This window comes from Podarcis filfolensis, assembly GCF_964270895.1.
Source record: "Podarcis filfolensis genome assembly, chromosome: 17".
Lineage (NCBI taxonomy): Eukaryota > Metazoa > Chordata > Lepidosauria > Squamata > Lacertidae > Podarcis > Podarcis filfolensis.
In genome coordinates this window covers 31,740,188-31,760,559 of record NC_139621.1, presented here as the reverse complement: position 1 = coordinate 31,760,559, position 20,372 = coordinate 31,740,188, and the positions used below count along the sequence as shown (strand labels likewise).

The following is a 20,372-nucleotide window of genomic DNA, read 5'->3' as shown; positions in this document are numbered from 1 at the left end:
CTCGCCCGCTCCCTCCTTCCTCCCGCCGCGGCTCCGGCTCAGCCAATGGCAGCGCCGCGCCGGGCTCGGGAGCTGTTTACCCAATCTGAGCCCTCCTCCCTCCTCGCCTCCCTCCCTCGTGAGCCCCGGGAGCATCTTCCTTCCACCGAGCCGGGCAGAGAGAGAGGGAGACGGCAGGCGGGCGGGCAGGAGGCGGGTCTGGCTGCTCGTCGGGGAAGCGTCTCGCGCGGCTCCCTCGGGGCGCCTCGGCCTGCCGGGCTCGCGCGCGCCTTCGCCCCTCGGCGCGGGGATGAGCAGCCCTGCGGGGCCCCCGGCGGGCCGCCCTGGGGACTCGCCGTGACGGAGCCCCCGCTCCGCAGCCCCGCTCCCGCCGCCGCCGCCGCCGCCTTCTGCTTCGGTGCGCACAGGCTGCGGCGGCCGCTTCCCCCGCCGCCTCCTGCACCTGCTCCTGCGCGCCCTCCCCGACGAGGGAGCCCCGCGGGCCGGAGGAAGGATGGGTTGCATCGGCTCCAGGACTGTCGGTAAGGAGGGGCGGAGAAGCGCCGCGGCGAGCCAGGCGGGGAAGAAGGGGCCTTGGGCTGGAAGGGCCGTCTGCCCCCGTCTGGAAGAATGGGGAGGGGGTCTCGCTGGCTGGCCCCACGTCTGGAGTGCGGGGTCTCCCCTTTGCAGCCTGGGCTGCTTCTCACCTGCTGCCAGGATGAGAGCCCCCCATCCCCAAGGGGTTGGCAGCGGCAGGCGCCCTCGGAGGCAAGAGGTGTGCTTCCTCTGTGACAAGGAGAGGATAGTCACCGCCTCCGTCTTCGCCCAGGAATGCCCATCTCTTGCTGGCCTAGGTGCCTATGGCGTGGAGATGGATGGAGAAAGCCTTAATGTAAAGAATAAGGAATGACAGTGGCCAGACCATTCCACCACTCCTTGAGTGAGTTTCCCACCAGCGCCTGGGTTGCCAGCTGATCCCTTCCCCTCCCCTTCGTGGTTATTGTTATCAGATTCTCCATATCACTGCAGTGATGGCTGCTCATCCCTCTTTCGCTCCCTCCCTCCCCGTGGCTGCCCACGCCTCAGCAGAAGGAGCAGCCACTGGATCCCTCCCACAAGACCGGAGTGCCTTGCCAAGGGCACCCCCGCTTGCTTCTGCTACACAGCTCCTCGCATCCCTCTAGAATCGAATGGCACCCGCTCACCACGGTCCCCAGCGGGGTTTACGGGCGGCAGCCTCAGGCATTTCCAAAGAATTGCAAAAGCGAAAAGGACATATTCTGGGATGAGTCTTTGCAAAGGCCCTTCCAGGCGTGAGGCATATTAGGGTGGGTTTGGGTACCACTTAAGAGGCGTCCAGGCTGGGCTTTTGACCCATGTGCCACAACCTTCCAGGAAGGCTCAGTGCAAAAGGGAGGAAGGTGCCGAAAAATTGGTTGGATGAGTATTGCCCAGGAAAGCCGTCCCAGTGGATTGTGCCCCACCCACATTGTCCATTAGTGGTGGTGCTGCCGTTTAGTTTTTCCGACTCTGGCACTGAAATGCTTTTCGCCCAAAAGCTCTGCCTCTTTCCTCCTGTATTTGGCATATCAGTTAAATTACTCTTCCGCGTTTGTTTAACGTTCCTTCCCTGCCAGATCTCAGGGGCTCGTGGTGCATTGCAATATAGATCCCGTTTCACCCTCACGACGCAAGAGTAAATTAGACAGAGGCAGCAATTGCAACTGCACTTGCCAGTCCCTTCACAGACTCTTGTTATTTCCAAGCAAAAATGCTCAGGAATGCCATGACTTGCCCGTTGCGTTGCCCACCCAGTGAACTTGGTGGCTTGGCAGAGATTTGAAGGTGTCCTGAGTGACTGACTGCATCTCTTCCTTCTTCCTAGTAACCAATACATCTCCTCCCCATATCTACACTTCAGAAAGCATAGCAGTTGTCAGCAGGGAATTGGTGCTTTCTTGAATAAGGTGTAAAGAGGGCATTATAGGTAGCAATTTGTTTGGAGGCTATGGAAGCCTTGCTTCCCCCAGATTCATGGCACCTGCTTAATAGGTACAGTACCTGTGGCCACATTATGGCACAAGAGACCTGAGAACCCTCACCCCCCATAAATGTGCTATATAGGAACATAGGAAGCTGACTTACACTAAGTCAGATCATTTATCTAGCTCATTATTTCTGGCTGACTGGCAGTGCCTCTCCAGGGTTTAAGGTGGGTTTGTCCCAGCCGTACCTTGAGATGCCAGGGGTAGAACATGGAAGCTGTGCATGAAGTAGGTGTTCCACTGCTGAGCTTCCACAACATACAGTATGTTGTGCCACGTACTAAGGATGCGGTCCTGCGTTGCTGAAATGGAGTTGTACCCTGAAATGAGTTGTACCCTAATTTCTTCTCTAATGTCAGAGTTTTCTTCTAGCAATGCTAGTGTTGGTATTCTGCTATACCCTTCCTTGGAAGTGAGATCGCATGACTTTGCCAGTGTAGGGAATCTGGTGACTCTTAGTGGTGGCCCTAACCTTTGGTGGCAGAGCGGGAGACAACCAAATCTGATCTATGAGCCCCAGGTAGGAGCTATTCATTAATGCAACAGCAGTCTTGCGTAGCTTCTGTTCCCTTCAGTGATACTTACGTAGGAGAGCTTTCAGTGCTGCATGCCCGTGAATGGTGTCTAGGTATCTTCTGTCTCCGTCACTCAAATGCTTAGACTGACCTTTATTCTAAAATTTCAATATTTTGTAAAATGACTGTTGTGGTGTTAAATGTATGCATTTGACAGCCACATAACAGAATGTTGAGCTGTAGGGATGGAAGTATTTTGGACTTAGTTTTAAGGTGTCCCACCAGATCTCAAGGAAGCATCTTGCACATTGGGTGATCCCTTGCTTATTAGCATTTTAGGATCCCCTTGAAAAGTTGCCCATGCACCTGATGAAGCAGCATCTTTTGCAGAAAAACAAAAACAAAACCCACACACAAACCCAAAAACCCCACCCTGTTGCCATCATTAAGGCGTCAGACTACCAAGTTGACATAGGATTTTTACTGGTTTTGCTGTGACACACTAAAGGCAAGCATATATTAAAGTCAACTGGTTGCTGCTTCTGATTGAAACTACTTGTGAAAATTGGGGGAGGGCGTGATTTGCAGCAGGGAGGGACAGGGTGGAATGCTTGCAGTGATATCTTACCCATGGCTATTAAGAAGTATGTCTCATTTGAGCTCAGTGGGACTTTTCCCCAGGAGTGTATAGGATTGCATCCCTAACCCTTTCCCCCATGCACTGCTTTTCCCATGCGTGCAAGGGTTTAGAAGGGCTGATAGGCAGGTAGGCGAAAACATCTGGACTGCTCTAAGTTGGTGAGGACTATCTTAAAGGCTGAAGACTGAGCTTTCACAATGCACTGGTAGCTATTGTCCATGCTGTGCACATCCATCCCACGATTGCCTTTAGATAAATAGATCTGATAGGTTTTTATAGTGCCTCGATATTCTGTCACACCATATCCTGCAACCAATGGGTATAGTTGGAGTATGTTGCTTTTGTTTATTTGTCTTTCAGATTCTAATGTGTCAAGCTGAAAATAACATATTTATGGGAGATGCTATACAACCGGTTTGAGCCAGGGGGTGGTCAAACAAAGGAATGAATGTTAACACCATGGGTAATGATGACTTTGTCATTCACATAGGTATAAACAAAATCTGGAATATAGGCTAACCCAGTGTTCCCCAGCCTTGTGTCCTCTGGATGTTTTGGACAACAGTTCCCATCAGCCCCAGCCAGCATTACTGGTGGTCAAGGATGATGGGTGATGTAGTCCAAAAAGATCTCTATAGAGCACTTCATTGGGTAAGCCTGGACTGTGGCCCTGCAGGTGATGTTAGGCTGCAACCAGGCTGTGCTGACTGATTGAAGTTGGAGTCCAACAATATCTGGAGAGTCACCAGTTAGCCACTCCAGGCCTCAAATGAGATGCAGTCTGAACTTCTGGTAAGAATGGAACGCCACCATTAGCTATGGTTTCCTATGGTAGCATTGCTCCGTTTCTTGGGAAATCTCTGTGGTTTAAACCATCTGGATGTGAGAGTGGGGGAACAAGTTAATTCTTCACCAAAATTGCCAGTGAGGACTGTGACGGTAGTCATTGTGTGTGACTCTAGATCTTCTCGATCTCTGGTAGTGATGGGAAGCCTGTGGCTCCAGGGACCATATGCACCCCTAGATCTAATGTGATTCATGTGGAAAGCGAATCATGTGCTTTTGGTACCACTGACCACCAGCTGCAGCACACAGCCCCAGATGTATAACCCCTGAGGGAATGTGTCCTTGGGGGGGGTGAAGGTTCTCCATCTTTGAACTACTCTCATCATGCTAACTTCAGCTCTCAAAAATCTTGCTTGGCTCTGGCCCAATAATACTTTCTGTCCTGTTGTCAGGTGAGCAATAAATTACACAGAGCAAGTGAAGTTAACTTTGTAATAGAAGAAACAAGGCTGCTCAGTTATGCCAGGCCTGAAGAGCCTGGCACCTCTTCCCAGTAGGTCTTGCCCCATATTGTGTCTTGCCCAGTAGGTCTTGCCCCACTCCCCAGTTGTGGGGAGTGAAGCTCCTCGCCTTCCCACAGCTGCCTTAAGACTTGTGGTTATCCCGGGTGCTTCCCAAGCAACCTAAGACTCAGCCGGCACTGCTGTCTCTGCTCCTCCCTCTCTTCATACCTCTTCTGGACCCGGAAGACCAGTGGGGCAGGGAGCTTGTTGCAGCAGGAGTGGGAGACACCCTGGTTTCTTCACCAGGTAGACTCATCTCTGCTTCTTGGCCTCCCTCCTCTTCTGCTTCAGCTTCTGCCTCTGATTCTGGTCCCTCAGCCCTGATACCTCTTCAGCTTCCAACACCTCCTTCTCCCAGTCTTCTCCCTCTGACCGCTTAATCTTCCCTTGGTGGTTCCGCAGCTGGTTCCTCCCAACATTCCTCTGAGTCTACCCAGTCCATGACACATGAACGTATGCTTCTGTTTACTAAGAGCAATTGATAATGTCACCTTTAAGTTCCTGAGTTCTTAAAGGGTGCCAGCTTCCGACACCTTCTCTTCCCAGTCTTCTCCCTCTGACCACTCATCATTGTCTCACCGCCACTCCCCAGGCTCTGAACCTTCTTCCTTTGGTGGTTCCCCAGCTGGTGCCTCCTACCATTCCTCTGTGCCCAGCTTGTCCCTGGCACCTGTTGAAGCCTTTTCCTTATAGCATTTCAGCATGTAGTCAAAGGTGGCATAGTTCAAGTATATTACCCATTAATCTAAACCAAAACCAGTCTCATCTGTGTCCCCAAACATACTGCACTCTTTTTCTTGCGTACGAATCCACAGCATCTGATTATCTTCCTTTCCGTATCACCCACGCATTCTCCTAAAATAACAAGCGCCCTCCCCGGTGACACCCACTCTTGGTTGGCCAAGCATTTAACCGAACTCCTCGTAATTATCTGTTTAGGAGACTTTTAAGGCAAATTAGGACCAAGTGCCTGAAGCAAACAATATTGCGAAGGATCAAGTTTATGCATATTCCCACAAGGGTTCTGCTGCTGAAATTGTGTAGAAGAAAGTGGCAGTCATGGATGGCTGATGGCGGTGGAGAAATCCCCCACTTAAAATCTCACCTCTGCCGTGAGCTCACCTCTTCTGCCTGCAATCTGAAGATCATAATTCTCCCAAGTGGATGGGGCTTTTTTAATTGAATAAATTTGTTTATGGCTGTGCTGTTGTTGACTTGACTGCAGTTTTCATGCGTACACACCTGTGCTGTCTCTTTCCTTCCCCCTTCCAAATCGACTGCACAACATTATTGAGTCTGGGTAGAGTAGGACGCATTGCAATGCTCTTGCCTTGCTCAATCTGCCACTGTTTAGTATTCTCAGCTCTGTGGGGGAAGCATAAATCTCTCCGCTGATGCGTCTTTGAAATGCCAAGCTAGTTGGGGGGTTGAACAGCCTCTGAGCAATGTGAACAAGGCTCCTGGTAACATGGGATATGATTCAGAGCTTGCTGTGGGGATGTGGTTCTCTTCCATTGCGGTCTCCAACTAGTCTCATCATCTGGGAAGCACAGCAGCTGTGAAATGTGAGGACAGCAAAACTGATCATAACCAGGACTGCCAATTTCATGCTTTAGTGTGTGTCAGTGAGGGGGAATCTTCTTAAAAACAAGGTACTACATGGTGCTGTTTTCTTCAAAGTAAGTATTGTTGTGTTCAGGTAGGTGCGCATAGGATTGCAGCCTTAATCAGATTCCTTTTCCTGTTAGGTTTTTTTTTTTTTTAATAAAAGGAACATGAAATAAGCGAAAGCAACGTGAAACAAAATGACGATGGGAACCGTAGCATAGAAATAAAACCGAAAACAACATTGTTATAAAACTGGTGGAAGGAGAAGAAAGCAAATCAAATAATTATCATAGCTTGTTCATAAAGACAAGGCTCGTTTAAGAAACAGAGAGGGCACTTGCTAAATAATCAGCAACAGATCTGCCGGCTTCAAGCATTAATACAGTAATATAGAACCTTTCTACCCTGTTCGTTTAACTGAGGCTGCAGTCCCAGGCGCACTTGGGAATAAGTCCCACTGAACTGAGTAAACATACATAGCATGTCACGGGGTCCATTGCTTTTCTAATCCATTTCATTTTCTTCATATTTTCTTGCTTTCCTGTCCTTTGCGCGTGTCAACCGGGCAACATGATGTGTAAGAAAATATTGCTGATATTTTTTTTTATTGAGAAATGCCGCCATATAACTTACCGGTAACACTGCGTTAAGAAGGGATGTTATAGGTGATTCGCTGTATTGTGAAGATCTCATGAGGCACATGAATTCAATGTGTGTGTGTGTGTGTGTGTGTGTGTGTGTAAAAAAGAATCACCTTCGTGTGCTGAAATAACACCTGCAACATGGATCTTAGTTCTGTATTGTCAAATGACAATGGATTGCATTGGTAATTGCCTTCTAATAATTGTTGCATGTAAGTGAATAAAAAGTGCTAAAGTTTTGAAATATTTTCTGGTCTCTATTCTGTCAAAACATCTACCACTTTATTTGCTCTTCCAATAAGGTAGGGTGCACTTCAGATATTTTGGGAAATTCCTCTGAGGATACCATTTGTTAAAATTCAAACTCTCTCTTTTGTCCAGGTAATATAGGCTTCGATCCACAGATCCTGCGGCCCACACAGGAGGTACAGGGTGGGTTGCTGTTACTCCAGCCCAACACTACAAATGTCCCTTAAGTAGCTAATCTAAAGGATTTCCGAATCCTCTGGAGCTAGTTTTCATTAGGAGAGTATGCAGACAGGAGGACATCAGTGAATCACCTAAATGAGAGGAACTGACTCCAGCTGCTTCCTTAGATCTAGCCCACTAAACCTCTGCTAAAAAAACAAAAAAATCTTTGGAAGTATTGGTAGAAAGGAATGGGTCTTGAACTCACTTTATTCAAGTATTGTAGGAATTAAGACTCTGGTCTCTGAAGGCTTTCATAGACTCTTGCAGTACTTGCAACAAGAAACAATAAAACGAAACGTTAAAGCCAGCAGAGCAGCCATAAAAGCAGGGGAGAATGTTCATTTTTAATAATTCTTCTTCCAATAAAAGATCTATTGAAATCAGACCATAACTTCATATCATTCTGGACCCTTTTCCAGTGATTGGGTATAAGTATTTTTAAGTGCTCTGATTGTCATTATAATAAAATATGTCTAAGTGGTATATATGGACTTTAGTCGGGGTTGTTTAAAAGCAAGGGACCTGTGTCTTTTAACCAGAAAGGCAGCGAGGTGGGGAAATAGGATAGAAATCTACTAATGAAAATAGTTTGGAAGTTATTTAGAAATAGCTTTTGAGGAGCCTATTGAGCCCTTGCTGTGCCGCCCTGCAAAGGTAGTAGCTTGATGACAAATTGTGTGGGTCTCCACTATGTTAAAAGATACAGCGCCGGTGATACATAACTTCTCCCCTTCCCCACACACAGATAAAGGAGACTGGAAATTTGAGCTAGAAATGAACAAGTAGATACAGTTAGTGTCTGCTATTTGATTTTTGACAGTCTGCACATCACTCGCTCCTTCTATCCTTGCTTGGAAGCAGTAGAGCTGGAGCAAAGGGTAATATTCTACCACATTTTACTCAGAGTAGACCTATTGAAATTAATGGGCCTAACGTAGCCACGTACATTAATTTCAGTGGGGTCTGTTCTCGGTGAAAGATCGTTGAATACCACCTGGAGAGCTAAAATGTCCCATTCTGTCTGCAAGGCACTCCTGAGTCTACTGGGTCAGACTCTTTCTTGACAGTGTGCAGGAAAGATAATATTTTCTCTGGGGCTCAGTCACAGATGGCCTCAGCACTAGAAGCCTGCCTGCTTTCTTGAGATCAATTATAAGATGGAAATAAACATCAGATGCTGAACATTCATTATGAGGGAGCAATATGCCCAGCTCTGCCTTGAGAGTTCTTACAGCAAACATTTGGTTAGCCTCTTCCGTAGGACGGCCTGTCATTCCTGTGTGTAGAAGCTATGTTCAGATGTCACGCCATAGCAGGGTTTCCCAAACTTGGGTCTACAAGTGGTTTTTTTGGACTACTGTTCGCATCATCCCTGACCACTGGTCCTGCTAGCTAGGGATGATGGGAGTTGTAATCCAAAAACAGCTAGAGACCCAGGTTTAGGAAACACTGTACTATAGTTTAGTGACACCTGAATAAGCCTATCCTCTTCCTAGGTTGACACATTCCGCCAAGAGGAGTTTGGATGCTTCTGCTTTTAGTTAAACATAGCTTGCTCTGTCATCCGGACCCAGAATTATTGATAGCTTAAAACAAGCCATCTTCGGAAACCATGACTTGAAGCTGGTTTGTTTTAAAACTAACCATAGTTTGTCAGTTTGGATGACATGGCAAACCATGGTTTGCCAAAAGTGGAAGCAAACACTTCCAAACACCGCCTTGAAATGATTCAGAAGGAAGAGGGGTGAGATATTAGTGTGGGAGCACAAAGGGAATGTACACTTGTTCATGTCTTGTTAAGCCACATTTTTGTATGGCATCTGAACACATCCAATCTGTCTCTGTGCAGAACCCAAGAGACCCATTGCCTCCTGGTTCCAGGATCCCTGCCATATAGAATTTCACGGTTCCTCCTGCCATACTCCATAATCCCCTTAAATAGATGCTCTGAAATATATTCTAATTTTCAGGAGCTGATTGTAAGGGGTGGGGGCACTGAAATTGATTGGTGAATCCTCTACATGAAGACGTGCCTGCAGGATCTTTGGATCCAGCTTACTGTCCAGCACATTAAACAAGATCTTATTTATTTTAAGTATTGGTAGGGGAACAGAGTATTGGTCTGGTACTTGGGTTTGGGTTTATAGCCTGGTTTAGATAGAGCTGCACAGCCCCCTGGAATATTAGGTGCATGGTTTGGGGTGTTGCTTTATCTGCTGCTAGGGACGTGGGTGGTGCTGTGCTTTAAACCACTGAGCCTCTTGGGCTTGCTGATCAAAAGGTCGGCGGTTCGAATCCCCGCAATGGAATGACTCCCGTTGCTCTGTCCCAGTTCCTGCCAACCTAGCAGTTTGAAAGCACACCAGTGCAAGTAGATAAATAGGTACCACTGCGGTGAGAAGATAAACAGTGTTTCCATGTGCTCTGGTTTCTTTCACAATGTTCTGTTGCGCCAGAAGCGGTTTATTCATGCTGACCACATGACCTGGAAAGCTGTCTGTGGACAAACGCCGGCTCCATCGGCCTGAAAGCGAGATGAGCGCCGCAACCCCATAGTCGCCTTTGACTGGACTTAACCATCCAGGGGTCCTTTACCTTTTACCTGCTGCTCATGTTAGATGTGTGGCCAGCACTGGTAGTGAAGGTTGCTTGGTGCCAGCTACAGCTCTTCCAGACAACCTTGGATTTTTCAACAATCATTCACATTCCCGTAGCTAGACTACTGGGACACACTTTACATGGGACTGGCCTTGAAAACTGCCGCGTGGAAACTGCAACAAGTTCAAAATTATGCCACCAGGATGCCGTTGGATGCTAAGAGAGTTTTATTCCATTATGCCAGTTTTGCATGATATATATCGGTCACAGTTATTTAACTGGGGCAAAGAACTCCCAACTCGTGACATATTTTAACATGGCACAATGTTTTGATTTGTTAGCTGCCTGGAGTCTCTTCTGAAAATTAGGCAGGATTTAAAAAATAAATAAAGTATGTGTAATTAGTTCTGGTTCTCAGTGTAGTTACATGACCCTTTTGAGGATCATCCAAAACAAAACTGTTTTTCAAACTTCGTGCTTTCAAGGGACTGTTTTTGAACCAGTGTGTCTACTGAGGTACTCCGTGCCTTCCATGAACTTCTACGGATTGTTGAAGTTTGCGGTGTGATGGTAGGGTGCATTGTCAGTTCGGATGGAGTGCTGGCCACATCTTGGCCCTCGCTGTTGGCACTGCCTGAACTATGAGATCACTGCAGAGCCCATCCAACAATCTCCAACAGCTGCAGATTAACAGGAGAAGATCAACAGTGGTAGACAAACTATCTTTCAAGAAAGGATTGCTGAGATAAGGCAAGCAAAGTGCCCAAAGTACAGTATAAACACAAAGTAATTTGCTGCTGTTTATCATAATCAGTGTACCAAGTCATGTGGTATTCTTTTGGGAGTGGTTTCCTGCTTCTAGGAAATAGTAAGGCATTGCTTAATCTTAAGATAAAAAAATTCTTTTCCTTCCAGTAGCACCTTAAAGACCAACTAAGTTAGTTCTTGGTATGAGCTTTCGTGTGCATGCACACTTCTTCAGATACACTGAAACAGAAGTTGCCAGATCCTTCTATATAGTGAGAAGGTGGGGAGGGGTATTACTCAGAAGGGTGGTGGGAATGGGTGATTGGCAGATAGCTGTGATGAGCCTGTTTTTCCTGTAAGACCTATTGCAGTCGTTAAGAGTCGTCAACAGGCTCATCACAGCTATCTGCCAATCACCCATTCCCACCACCCTTCTGAGTAATACCCCTCCCCACCTTCTCACTATATAGAAGGATCTGGCAACTTCTGTTTCAGTGTATCTGAAGAAGTGTGCATGCACACGAAAGCTCATACCAAGAACTAACTTAGTTGGTCTTTAAGGTGCTACTGGAAGGAAAAGAATTTTTTTGTTTTGACTATGGCAGACCAACACGGCTACCTATCTGTAACTAATCTTAAGATGTGTGTTTTGGAGGACTACATTTGGACATATATTGGCTTATTAAGATGAAATACACATGAGCCAATACAGCTGCTTCTCTTCTGCGTTTGTGCTGCATAACAATAAAACCAGGAAGCCTCTAATCGACTCTAGTTTGTCTGAACAGGGAAAACCATGGTTTATCAGTTTCTGGACGAGCCAAGATCTCAAACCACAGTTTGAAGTGGTTGTTTGTTTGTTTTTGTTTTGTTTTAATCCTAGCTTATACTGCAGGTTTTAAGTATAGTTTTCCGGTTTGGACAGAATGAGAAACTGTGGTTTAATTAGAGACTTTCCTAGTTTAATCATGTGAAGGGAAGAGTGTCAGGGTTGCGTGCACAGGGAACAGGCTAACCAAATGAGAGATGATTATGTAAACCAGGCCAGTGAAAAGGACAGCAGGGCAGGAAGGATGGAGGCCCTTGAAAGAGAAAGAGCTAATCAAATTTGGCATTATTAAGAGACCAGAGCTGGGTGGTGATAGCTCCATAATGCATTAAAGCTGATTGGGGAGGCAGTGCCAAACCACAGCGTGCCTTCAAGCAGTGAGGAGGAAGGGGAGGGCAAATGGAAGAAAAGAATACAGCGAACCAGGGGGATCTATCATTAAAAAAGGAAGGTTAGCTGTGCTGGGCTACAATCCTAACTCACTTACCTGGAGGTAATCCCAGTTGAATTCAATATGGCCTACTTCTGAAGAGACATGGCTAGAATTGCATTGTTAGTCTGTCATGGTAAGAAAGCAAAAAGCACAGGCCAGAAACTAACTGAATTAACTCTGGCATGAGATTTCCATCTAAGGCAGCAGCCTTTTTCATAAAACCCAGGGCTTTTTTTCACCAGGACTCAGTTCCAGCACCTCTCAGGTGGCCACCATTGCCATTATAAAGGAGGCGTTCATGGTGAGTTCCAGCACCTCATCGTCTATAAAAACACTACTGATCAAATCTGGAATTGAACAAGAAGTAGGGTTTTAACATGAGGTTTTTAAATGTGTGGACACAGCCCTGGGGCAGGAACTAACTTGTTTTATTGCTCTGTAAGCCATTGCAGCAGGGTGAAAACATTCTTAAACAAAGGTCAGCTTTTCTGTCTGACTGAAAACCATGCTTCTACATGTGGCAACCGCATGTTTTCTGTTTTGCTTCATGTTCATTCACTAGGAAGCACGATCGTAGCTTCCTGGCGGCACCTGTTACCTGTATGCACACAGCAAAACATGTGTGCCATCATCATGCTATCATTTACATATGTTTCCCCAACACACAATAACTCTGTGCTAGAGTTTCTTAATGTTAGAAGCTGCCTTTCCACAGAGAGAAGGCAAATGACTGTGGAGCTGAGTATAATATGTGAATTAGTAACTTGGGTAGCAGCAGCAGGTCACCAACAGCTTGCACTGAGTTATTCACTGCCTTGAGATTCCTGGAGCCACTTTGTCATCCTGGCTGGGGCTGATGGGAGTTGTAGTCCAACAACATTTGGAGGGCTCTTGGGTGGGAAAGGTTGATCTAATGCAATGTTTCTCAAACTTGGGTCTCCACCTGTTTTTGGACTACAGTTCCAATGATTGCTGACCATGGGTCCTGCTAGGTAGGGATTATGGTAGTCCAAAAACAGTGGGAGACCCATGTTTGGGAAACACTGGTCTCATGTATTGTACTGTTGTTGTTGTTGTTGTTTAGTCGTGTCCGCCTCTTCGTGACCCCCTGGACCAGAGCACACCAGGCACTCCTGTCTTCCACTGCCTCCCGCAGTTTGGTCAAACTCATGCTGGTAGCTTCGAGAACACTGTCCAACCATCTCGTCCTCTGTCATCCCCTTCTCCTTGTGCCCTCCATCTTTCCCAACATCAGGGTCTTTTCCAGGGAGTCTTCTCTTCTCATGAGGTGGCCAAAGTACTGGAGCCTCAGCTTCAGGATCTGTCCTTCCAGTGAGCACTCAGGGCTGATTTCCTTCAGAATGGAGAGGTTTGATCTTCTTGCAGTCCATGGGACTCTCAAGAGTCTCCTCCAGCACCATAATTCAAAAGCATCAATTCTTCGGCGATCAGCCTTCTTGATGGTCCAGCTCTCACTTCCATACACCACTACTGGGAAAACCAGAGCTTTAACTATACGGATCTTTGTTGGCAAGGTGATGTATTATACTACCCTTGCTTATGTGTTGCTTCAGTCATTGGCACTTCATTTTCTCCCCCTCCTGTTTCTCCTCAGTTTGCCTTCATGCTGCCAAAGCACTGTCAATCTGCAGATACATTTGTTCATCTGTTTTCCTTCCCCAAATTATGCTGCTACCCTCCACTGTTTAGTCTTGACTGTTTTCCAGATCCCACAAAACTGCCCCGTCTAATTTCTCTAGAACGGTTTCCGCTTAGTGGTCATACAATGCTGTTTAGCTTGTATAAATCCAGTTCTTGCGCAGTGACATCATTCCAGCACATCAAGAGATGCTATTACACGTAATGGTATTAATATAACATTGACCCCCCTCCTCCCTTTCCTCCAGCTAGCTTCATTCCCTGGGCTAGCTAAGCTGTTTCTGATTTAGTGTGGTGAGAGAGAGACAGAGAGAAACAAACTCTTGTTTTTCACTACAGGAAGCAATGTTTATTATTATTATTTTATTTATTGCAATAATTTAATATCTCATGGTTCAGTTTAAGTGACTTACAAAATGTAAAACAATAAAATAAAAATTATTGAAACCAGCAGAGCACCTTGAATTCAGAATAATAAAAGAGTGAAAAACAAAAAGCAAAATTCTGCACCCGGCACAAAAAAATAACAAGGCTTATTATGCCAGGCAAGCCTCCCATGGGAGAAGCTTTCCAAAACTCAGGTGCTGAAGTGGAAAAGGCTTTAACCCTGCTCACCACCTGCCTCACGCCTAAAGCTTATGGGGGACCCAGAGAAGGCCCTCTGTGGTCAGTCTTAATACTCTGGCAGGTTCATAAATGAGTCCCTAGAGTACTGGCTTTAAAGGTAAGATCAGCACTCTGAATTCTACTTCAAAAGACCAGCAGCCCAGAGCAGTTGTCTCAAGACTGATGCGATGTAATCCATATGACCAATCCCTGTCAACAACCTAGCTGCTGCAACTTGTGCCAGCTGAAATTCCCAAGCAGTCTTCAAAGGCAGCCCTTGTGTAGAGTGGATTACAATAGTCTAAACAAGATGTTGCCCGAATGCTAATGATTTTGGCCAGGCTGTCTCTGCCCAGGAAGGCTTGCACCTGGTGAAAGTTACTTTCATGCCAGAGCCACGGGGATTTCCAATACTGAAGCTGTGGACCTGACTCTTTAGGGCAACGGTTGCCAACCTTTTGGGACCTGTGGGCATGTTTTGAATTCTGAGAATGTGCTGTGGACGCCAGTCATAAAGCGGTTGGCAAGAGCAGTTCTGCAAAATAGAAAACTGAAAAACTCAAAAAGAAGTGCCTTTTGACACCCTCCCACAGACGAAACTATAATAAGCCATAGCAACCTACCTGAACTCAACAACCACCACTTGATCTGTGCATCATGTTGTCCCATCTTCGCTCTCATCCAGAATGGAAAGGATGGGGCTGGCATCCAATCAGAGTTGCCCTCAGAAAGGGTGTGTGGTCAGTCTACATGTGGCCTAGCAAAGAACTTTGAAACCTGGTTTCTAGACAAGTTTTCAGATGTGGTTATGGTGGTTAGTAGGTGTTGAAGTGAGTGCTTGCACAGATTCCGTGCTACCTATGGGTGTCACCTTGATAATCTCCGCTTTAGGCAATGGAGTGCAACCTATTTAGAACATCACCTCCCCAAATCTGGTCAACCATACCCAGTATTTTGTGGATTCAATTTATGCTGTCCCTCATTCCGTTCTTCACTCACTCCACATTTCAGCAGAGCCTCGCCTGAATCAGAGGAGAAGTAGATATGGGTGTCATCAGCATGTTGAAGACACCTCCCTGAAATTCTGAATTACCTCATTCAATGGATTCATGTGGATGCTGAAACAGCCCAGAGTACAAAATGCACACAATTCCATGGGGCAGAACAATAGCTACCTAGAGAGCCTGATTCCCATTCTGGACAGTCAGTGAGAGGACAGTGAGTGGCCACGGCTGTTAAACATCTCAATCCCTGAAACTTCACTTGTAGGGGAAAGTTCCACTAAAATTAGTAGGGCAGTTTTATGTACCAGCTGCATAAAGGAACAAGTGAATGAGTACCATTGGCACGTCAGGGGCTTTCCCCATGAAATATTTTAATCTTGTATTTATGGTTCTTCATCTTCCCAGCTGACACTGGGGGCCTGACAGTTCAGACTTCGAAGCTATGTTTACATTGCGAATTGTCTCCTGTGCCTTTATAAAAACGTTGGCTAGATCGCTTATGTTGCGTTTCTGTCTTGCTCCTTCCCGTCTTCCCATAGCTATGGCATCTTTGGACTACCTCTTTTTTTAAAAAGTATGTTTCACAAGGTTTTTTTATTGCAGCTTGCATGTCCTTGTGCCTTCCTTGTAGTAGTAAAGGCGGGGGGGGGGGCGGGGAGAGGAAACTTGGCACAATTTTTCTGTGCATGTATAACACGTAAGATCACCTTAACTCTTAAGACATTTGTCTTCTGGTGCAAATTGAGCCACCTCCAGTTGTTTTATAGGGCTACCTTAGTTGTCAGCTGATACTTGGATAGATACGGGAAGCCAGTCCTGTGTTAAGTCAGTTTTAACTCAAGACAGCTGTGTACGGTAATTGGAAGGCAGGGCAAGCTGACCTCTAAATGGGAGACATTAAAGTGGAATGGACTTGTGCTGGTCACTTTTCGGGGCTGACGTCATACCATGGATCTGCATATTTGCTTGCCATGGTGAGTATTCCACCCCCAAGATCAGGAAAATGCTTGAAGCTTGCAATGTTCACCAGAGAGGCAAGGAACTCCCAACATGAGACTTGGTGGGTGAACCGCAGGGCATAAATGCACAGATTGGTCACAATTGCACTAGAGGGTTTTCAGTAGTAACTGAATTCTAATATTCCAAGTACATTTCCACCTTTCTGGAAAAGGGGGTTGTTTTGTGGAAAGAAGAGACAGACATGGGACAGTTCTTCCTCAAAAATTCCAGGTGCTTAAAGCTGGAAGGCAGGAAGTTTGCTAGTATGATCTACAAAGATTCTAGATAGAAGAAAAACTAAAAGGACTGGGGTGGATTTTCGTGGAAACAACCAAATATAGAACATGGAAGCATTTTTTTTGCTATATGAAAGGATGCTGTTATAAAAGTAAGAGCCCAATTTCCTACAGGCAGGGAGGAGAGCACAAGAATGATGGGTTCATGTTGCAGCCAACCAGATTTAGGGTAGATACCTGGGATTGCTTTCTAATCGTAAGGACATTTGGACAATGGAACAAGAGGCATAGAAACTTGTGGCAGACTGAATAAGCTTGTGTTGGGAGTAGTTAAGATCCAGGGAACACTGCCATTGAAGACCAGGCTGTGGAGTTGAGCTCCAATTTCGGTGACCTTCCAGTTGCAATAGAAGCCTGAATGGGGATCTCTGGTCCAGCTTTGTGTTTAAAGAGTTGTCCACTTACATGTTATATTCAGCAGTAAGGGCACAAAATAGGTTTATTCAAAACCTCATGAAATTCTAGCTTACAAACCTTTGGAAAAAGAGACAGAGCCTTTGCTTTGTAGAACACTGTGAAACTGAGCAGGCTGTAAGTTTGAAGAGAACTGAAGACTCGCAGAGGAGAGAATTGCCTCTGAATTAAATACCAAGTGAATTTCTGCCTGCCCCTGTAAGCCGGATTATTTGCATTATGTGACTCTAACCTACTTATATTTGTAATTTGATATTGATGTGTGTGGGGCGGGGGGGGGGGGGAGACCAGCAGGTCAAAATGCATCCGGCAAGCGTGGCTGTTTTTAAAAGCATGTTTGTGATGAGAGTGTTATGCTGGCCATTTTATCTCTATTCACTTGTACACTGACAAATGTACATAATGTTATTCCTGGATAAGTAGAGCTGTCATTTCTCAGTGCAAAGAAAATATACTTTTGCAACATAAGCAGCTGCCATATAGCAAGCCAGATCATTTGTCCAGCCAATGTAGTATTGCCTACCCCAGGGATGGAAAATCCAGATGTTACTGGAGCTCCAACTGCCGTCAACCTCGAGCATGGTCAGGGATGAGGGGAGCTGGAGTTCAAAAACATCTGGAGAACCACCGGTTAGCTAATCCTGATCTACAAAAGAACTGGCAATGGCTCTCCAGGGTTTCAGGCAAGAATCTTCCCTAGCTGTACTGCAGATAAAATCTGGGACCTTTTTGCATGCAAGGCATGTGTTTTACCATCAATCTGTGTCATTTCCCAGTTTTTAGCAACCTGCAGCATTAAAAAAAAAAATGTATATCCTGTTCTTCAGAAACGTACTCTCAAGGCAGCTGGCTATGAGAACAATTAAAACATAATAACCAAAATAGCAAACCAAAATAGCAAACAAAACCAAAATAACAAAACAAACATATTAAAACAGCAGAGGTCTGGGGAAATGAAAAGGTTTTCAGCTGGCACCAAATGGTCAAGCAAGCCAAACACCTGACTTCAGAGACCTGCGGCACCTGCAGAAGAGCCTTTGATGGAGACATCTGTACACAAGACAGGTTTGGATGGAAGAAAGCAGTCGTTCGGGTTCCAAGCTTTAAGGCAGGAGTGGCTAACCTTTGGTCTTCATATGTTGTTGGACTCCCAACTCCCTTCAGCCACAGCCACCATGGCCCAATATTCAGGGATGGTAAGAGTTGTAATCCAGCAATATTGGAAGGGCAGCCACTCCAGCCTTAAAGGTAAGCACCAACTCTCTGAGGTGCCCCACTCAAAAACAGAATGGCAGCTGAAATAAATAAATAAAATTGTCCAGTAGCACCTTAGAGACCAACTACGTAAGTTTGTTCTGGTTACAAGCTTTCGTGTGCATGCACACTTCTTCAGATACACTGAAACACAGGTCACCAGGGCCTTATATATAGTGGGAGGGTGGGGTGGGGTTTTTCTCAGAAGGGTTGCAGGATGATTGACTCAATATGGCAGCAATTGCAGTTGGTTCAAAATTGGCCAGTCTTGGAAGCGCAGCAGCTAAACTAACTAAACAAAGTTAAGAATTCTGTATTTTATGGACTGCTTTAAATAAATAACATGCTGTGATTTTGAATAAATAGGTCATATCATTTTGGACCCCAAGAGCTGAATGTAATGCAGATTTTTGTAAAAAAAGAGTTTATTGCTATAGGGCGCACACACTTTTTAGCTAATGCACAAGCCTCTATGCATACTGGCTGTGCATCCTGAGTTTGTAAAAGGTTGCATATGGAATAGACACCTTTCAAATGTGATGCAAGCCTGCAGTGGACCCTATACCATATCACGCCACCGCCCCATTTTAAGCAGGACACCCAACTTTTGACCTCAATCTCGGATGTCCCCTTTTGGCAGACCAAAAGAATTCCCCCACCCCCACCCTGCACTGTGGCGCAAGTCAGTTGCACCTGCATGCCTCCACTCTTCTTCCTCCTTCTGCGGCGGCTTTCCAGCCAACATACTTCCAAAAGCTTCTGGAAGTATGGCGGAGGCAGAGGCTGTGTGATGGCTGTGGCGGCTGCCACTGCGAAGGCGGTGGATAAAGGAGTGAAGGGGGAAGGTAACAGAGGGTGAATGAGAGGGGTTGCAGCCTCTGTTGAGGTTGTGTCCCGATTTCCCTCACTCCAGTATTGGAAGGTATGCTATATGAGCCGGTGCTTGCGTGGCGAGTTCCCGCCCCCCCCAGTGGAAATAAAGACACATGACACAATTATTTAAGGTTAATGGGCTAAATAAGGCCACAACATTATTGGTTACAGGTGATGAGCGGTATTGGCTTAGGCATTGGTCCTAACCGACTATCTGGCTTCAGCCTGTCCCCTTGAAGTCCGGGAAGGGTTAACCACCAGTAGGGGGAGTCCTGCTGAGGCACACCAACTAGGATCTCCCCCAGGGTCACCGCTTGGGGGCGTGCCTTGGGCCCACACCTCCATAGGTTTCGGACAGGGCCACGCCCCCCAGAATCCTTTATTGGACTACCCTTCAATATGCGGGGCAGGTGATGGCGCTTCCTCCCCCTTCATCTACATAACAATACCAATAGCAATGCCTAACCGCCAATACCAAGGAAGTTGTGACGATTTGCTACGAGGTAGGCGAAAAAGTGAAAAAGGTCCATATAGTTATAGCCATGGTTTTCCCAGTAGTGATGTATGGAAGTGAGAGCTGGACCATAAAGAAGGCTGATTGCCAAAGAATGGATGCTTTTGAATTATGGTGCTGGAGGAGACTCCTGAGAGTCCCATGGACTGGAAGAAAATCAAACCTATCCATTCTGAAGGAAATCAGCCCTGAGTGCTCACTGGAAGGACAGATCCTGAAGCTGAGGCTCCAATACTTTGGCCACCTCATGAGAAGAGAAGACTCCCTGGAAAAGACCCTGATGTTGGGAAAGATGGAGGGCACAAGGAGAAGGGGACGACAGAGGATGAGATGGTTGGACAGTGTTCTCGAAGCTACCAACATGAGTCTGACCAAACTGCGGGAGGCAGTGGAAGACAGGAGTGCCTGGCGTTCTCTGGTCCAGGGGGTCACGAAGAGTCGGACACGACTAAACGACTAAACAACAACAACAAGGCGAAAAAGCAAGTGGCTGGTGCCAATTTGCCAAGTGGAAAAAATTCCTACCCGGCCCCTTAACGGCAAACCAACCGAGGTCTATAGCAAGGTCAAAGACGAAACCTTAAAGGGTAGGAGGGTGGGAAAACTGGAGCAGATGGAGGCGGCAAAAGAGGGAGATCCCTGGCCGTGCCAGTGTTAAATAGCACAGGCCACACCCCCTGAGCCAGCCGATTGGCTGTCCAGGGGATGATGCGGCCGGGGATTCCCTCAATCACACAGAGGCTGAGAGCCAGCCACCGCTCACGTGGTGGGGGCATGCCGCCCGCAACCCCACCTCCTCTTAAGGCGGAAGTGGCTTTTTAGCACAACTCATTTAAATTGGACCTACTTACTGAGAGGCAGACTAGAGGCAAGGCAGTGAGTGCCCTGTGCTTGAAAC

At 46.5% G+C, this 20,372-nt stretch overlaps 1 protein-coding gene and 1 long non-coding RNA gene across 3 annotated transcripts in view; both read left to right on the top strand.

The window, feature by feature from the left end:
* LOC310753126 overlaps positions 1-20,372 on the top strand; it is an 83,387-nt gene that overhangs the window by 32,785 nt on the left and 30,230 nt on the right. The gene's annotated exons all lie outside the window — the stretch shown is intronic.
* FAM131B (family with sequence similarity 131 member B) overlaps positions 423-20,372 on the top strand; it is a 48,066-nt gene continuing 28,116 nt past the window's right edge. Inside the window, exon 1 of one of the 2 annotated variants that reach the window (XM_083593695.1) lies at positions 423-521. In XM_083593695.1, coding sequence (XP_083449821.1) covers positions 494-521 — 28 coding nt within the window. In that variant the 5' untranslated portion in view covers positions 423-493. Of the gene's footprint in view, positions 522-870; positions 920-20,372 lie in introns of those variants that run through there. The other variant, XM_083593694.1, reaches the window with a different exon arrangement.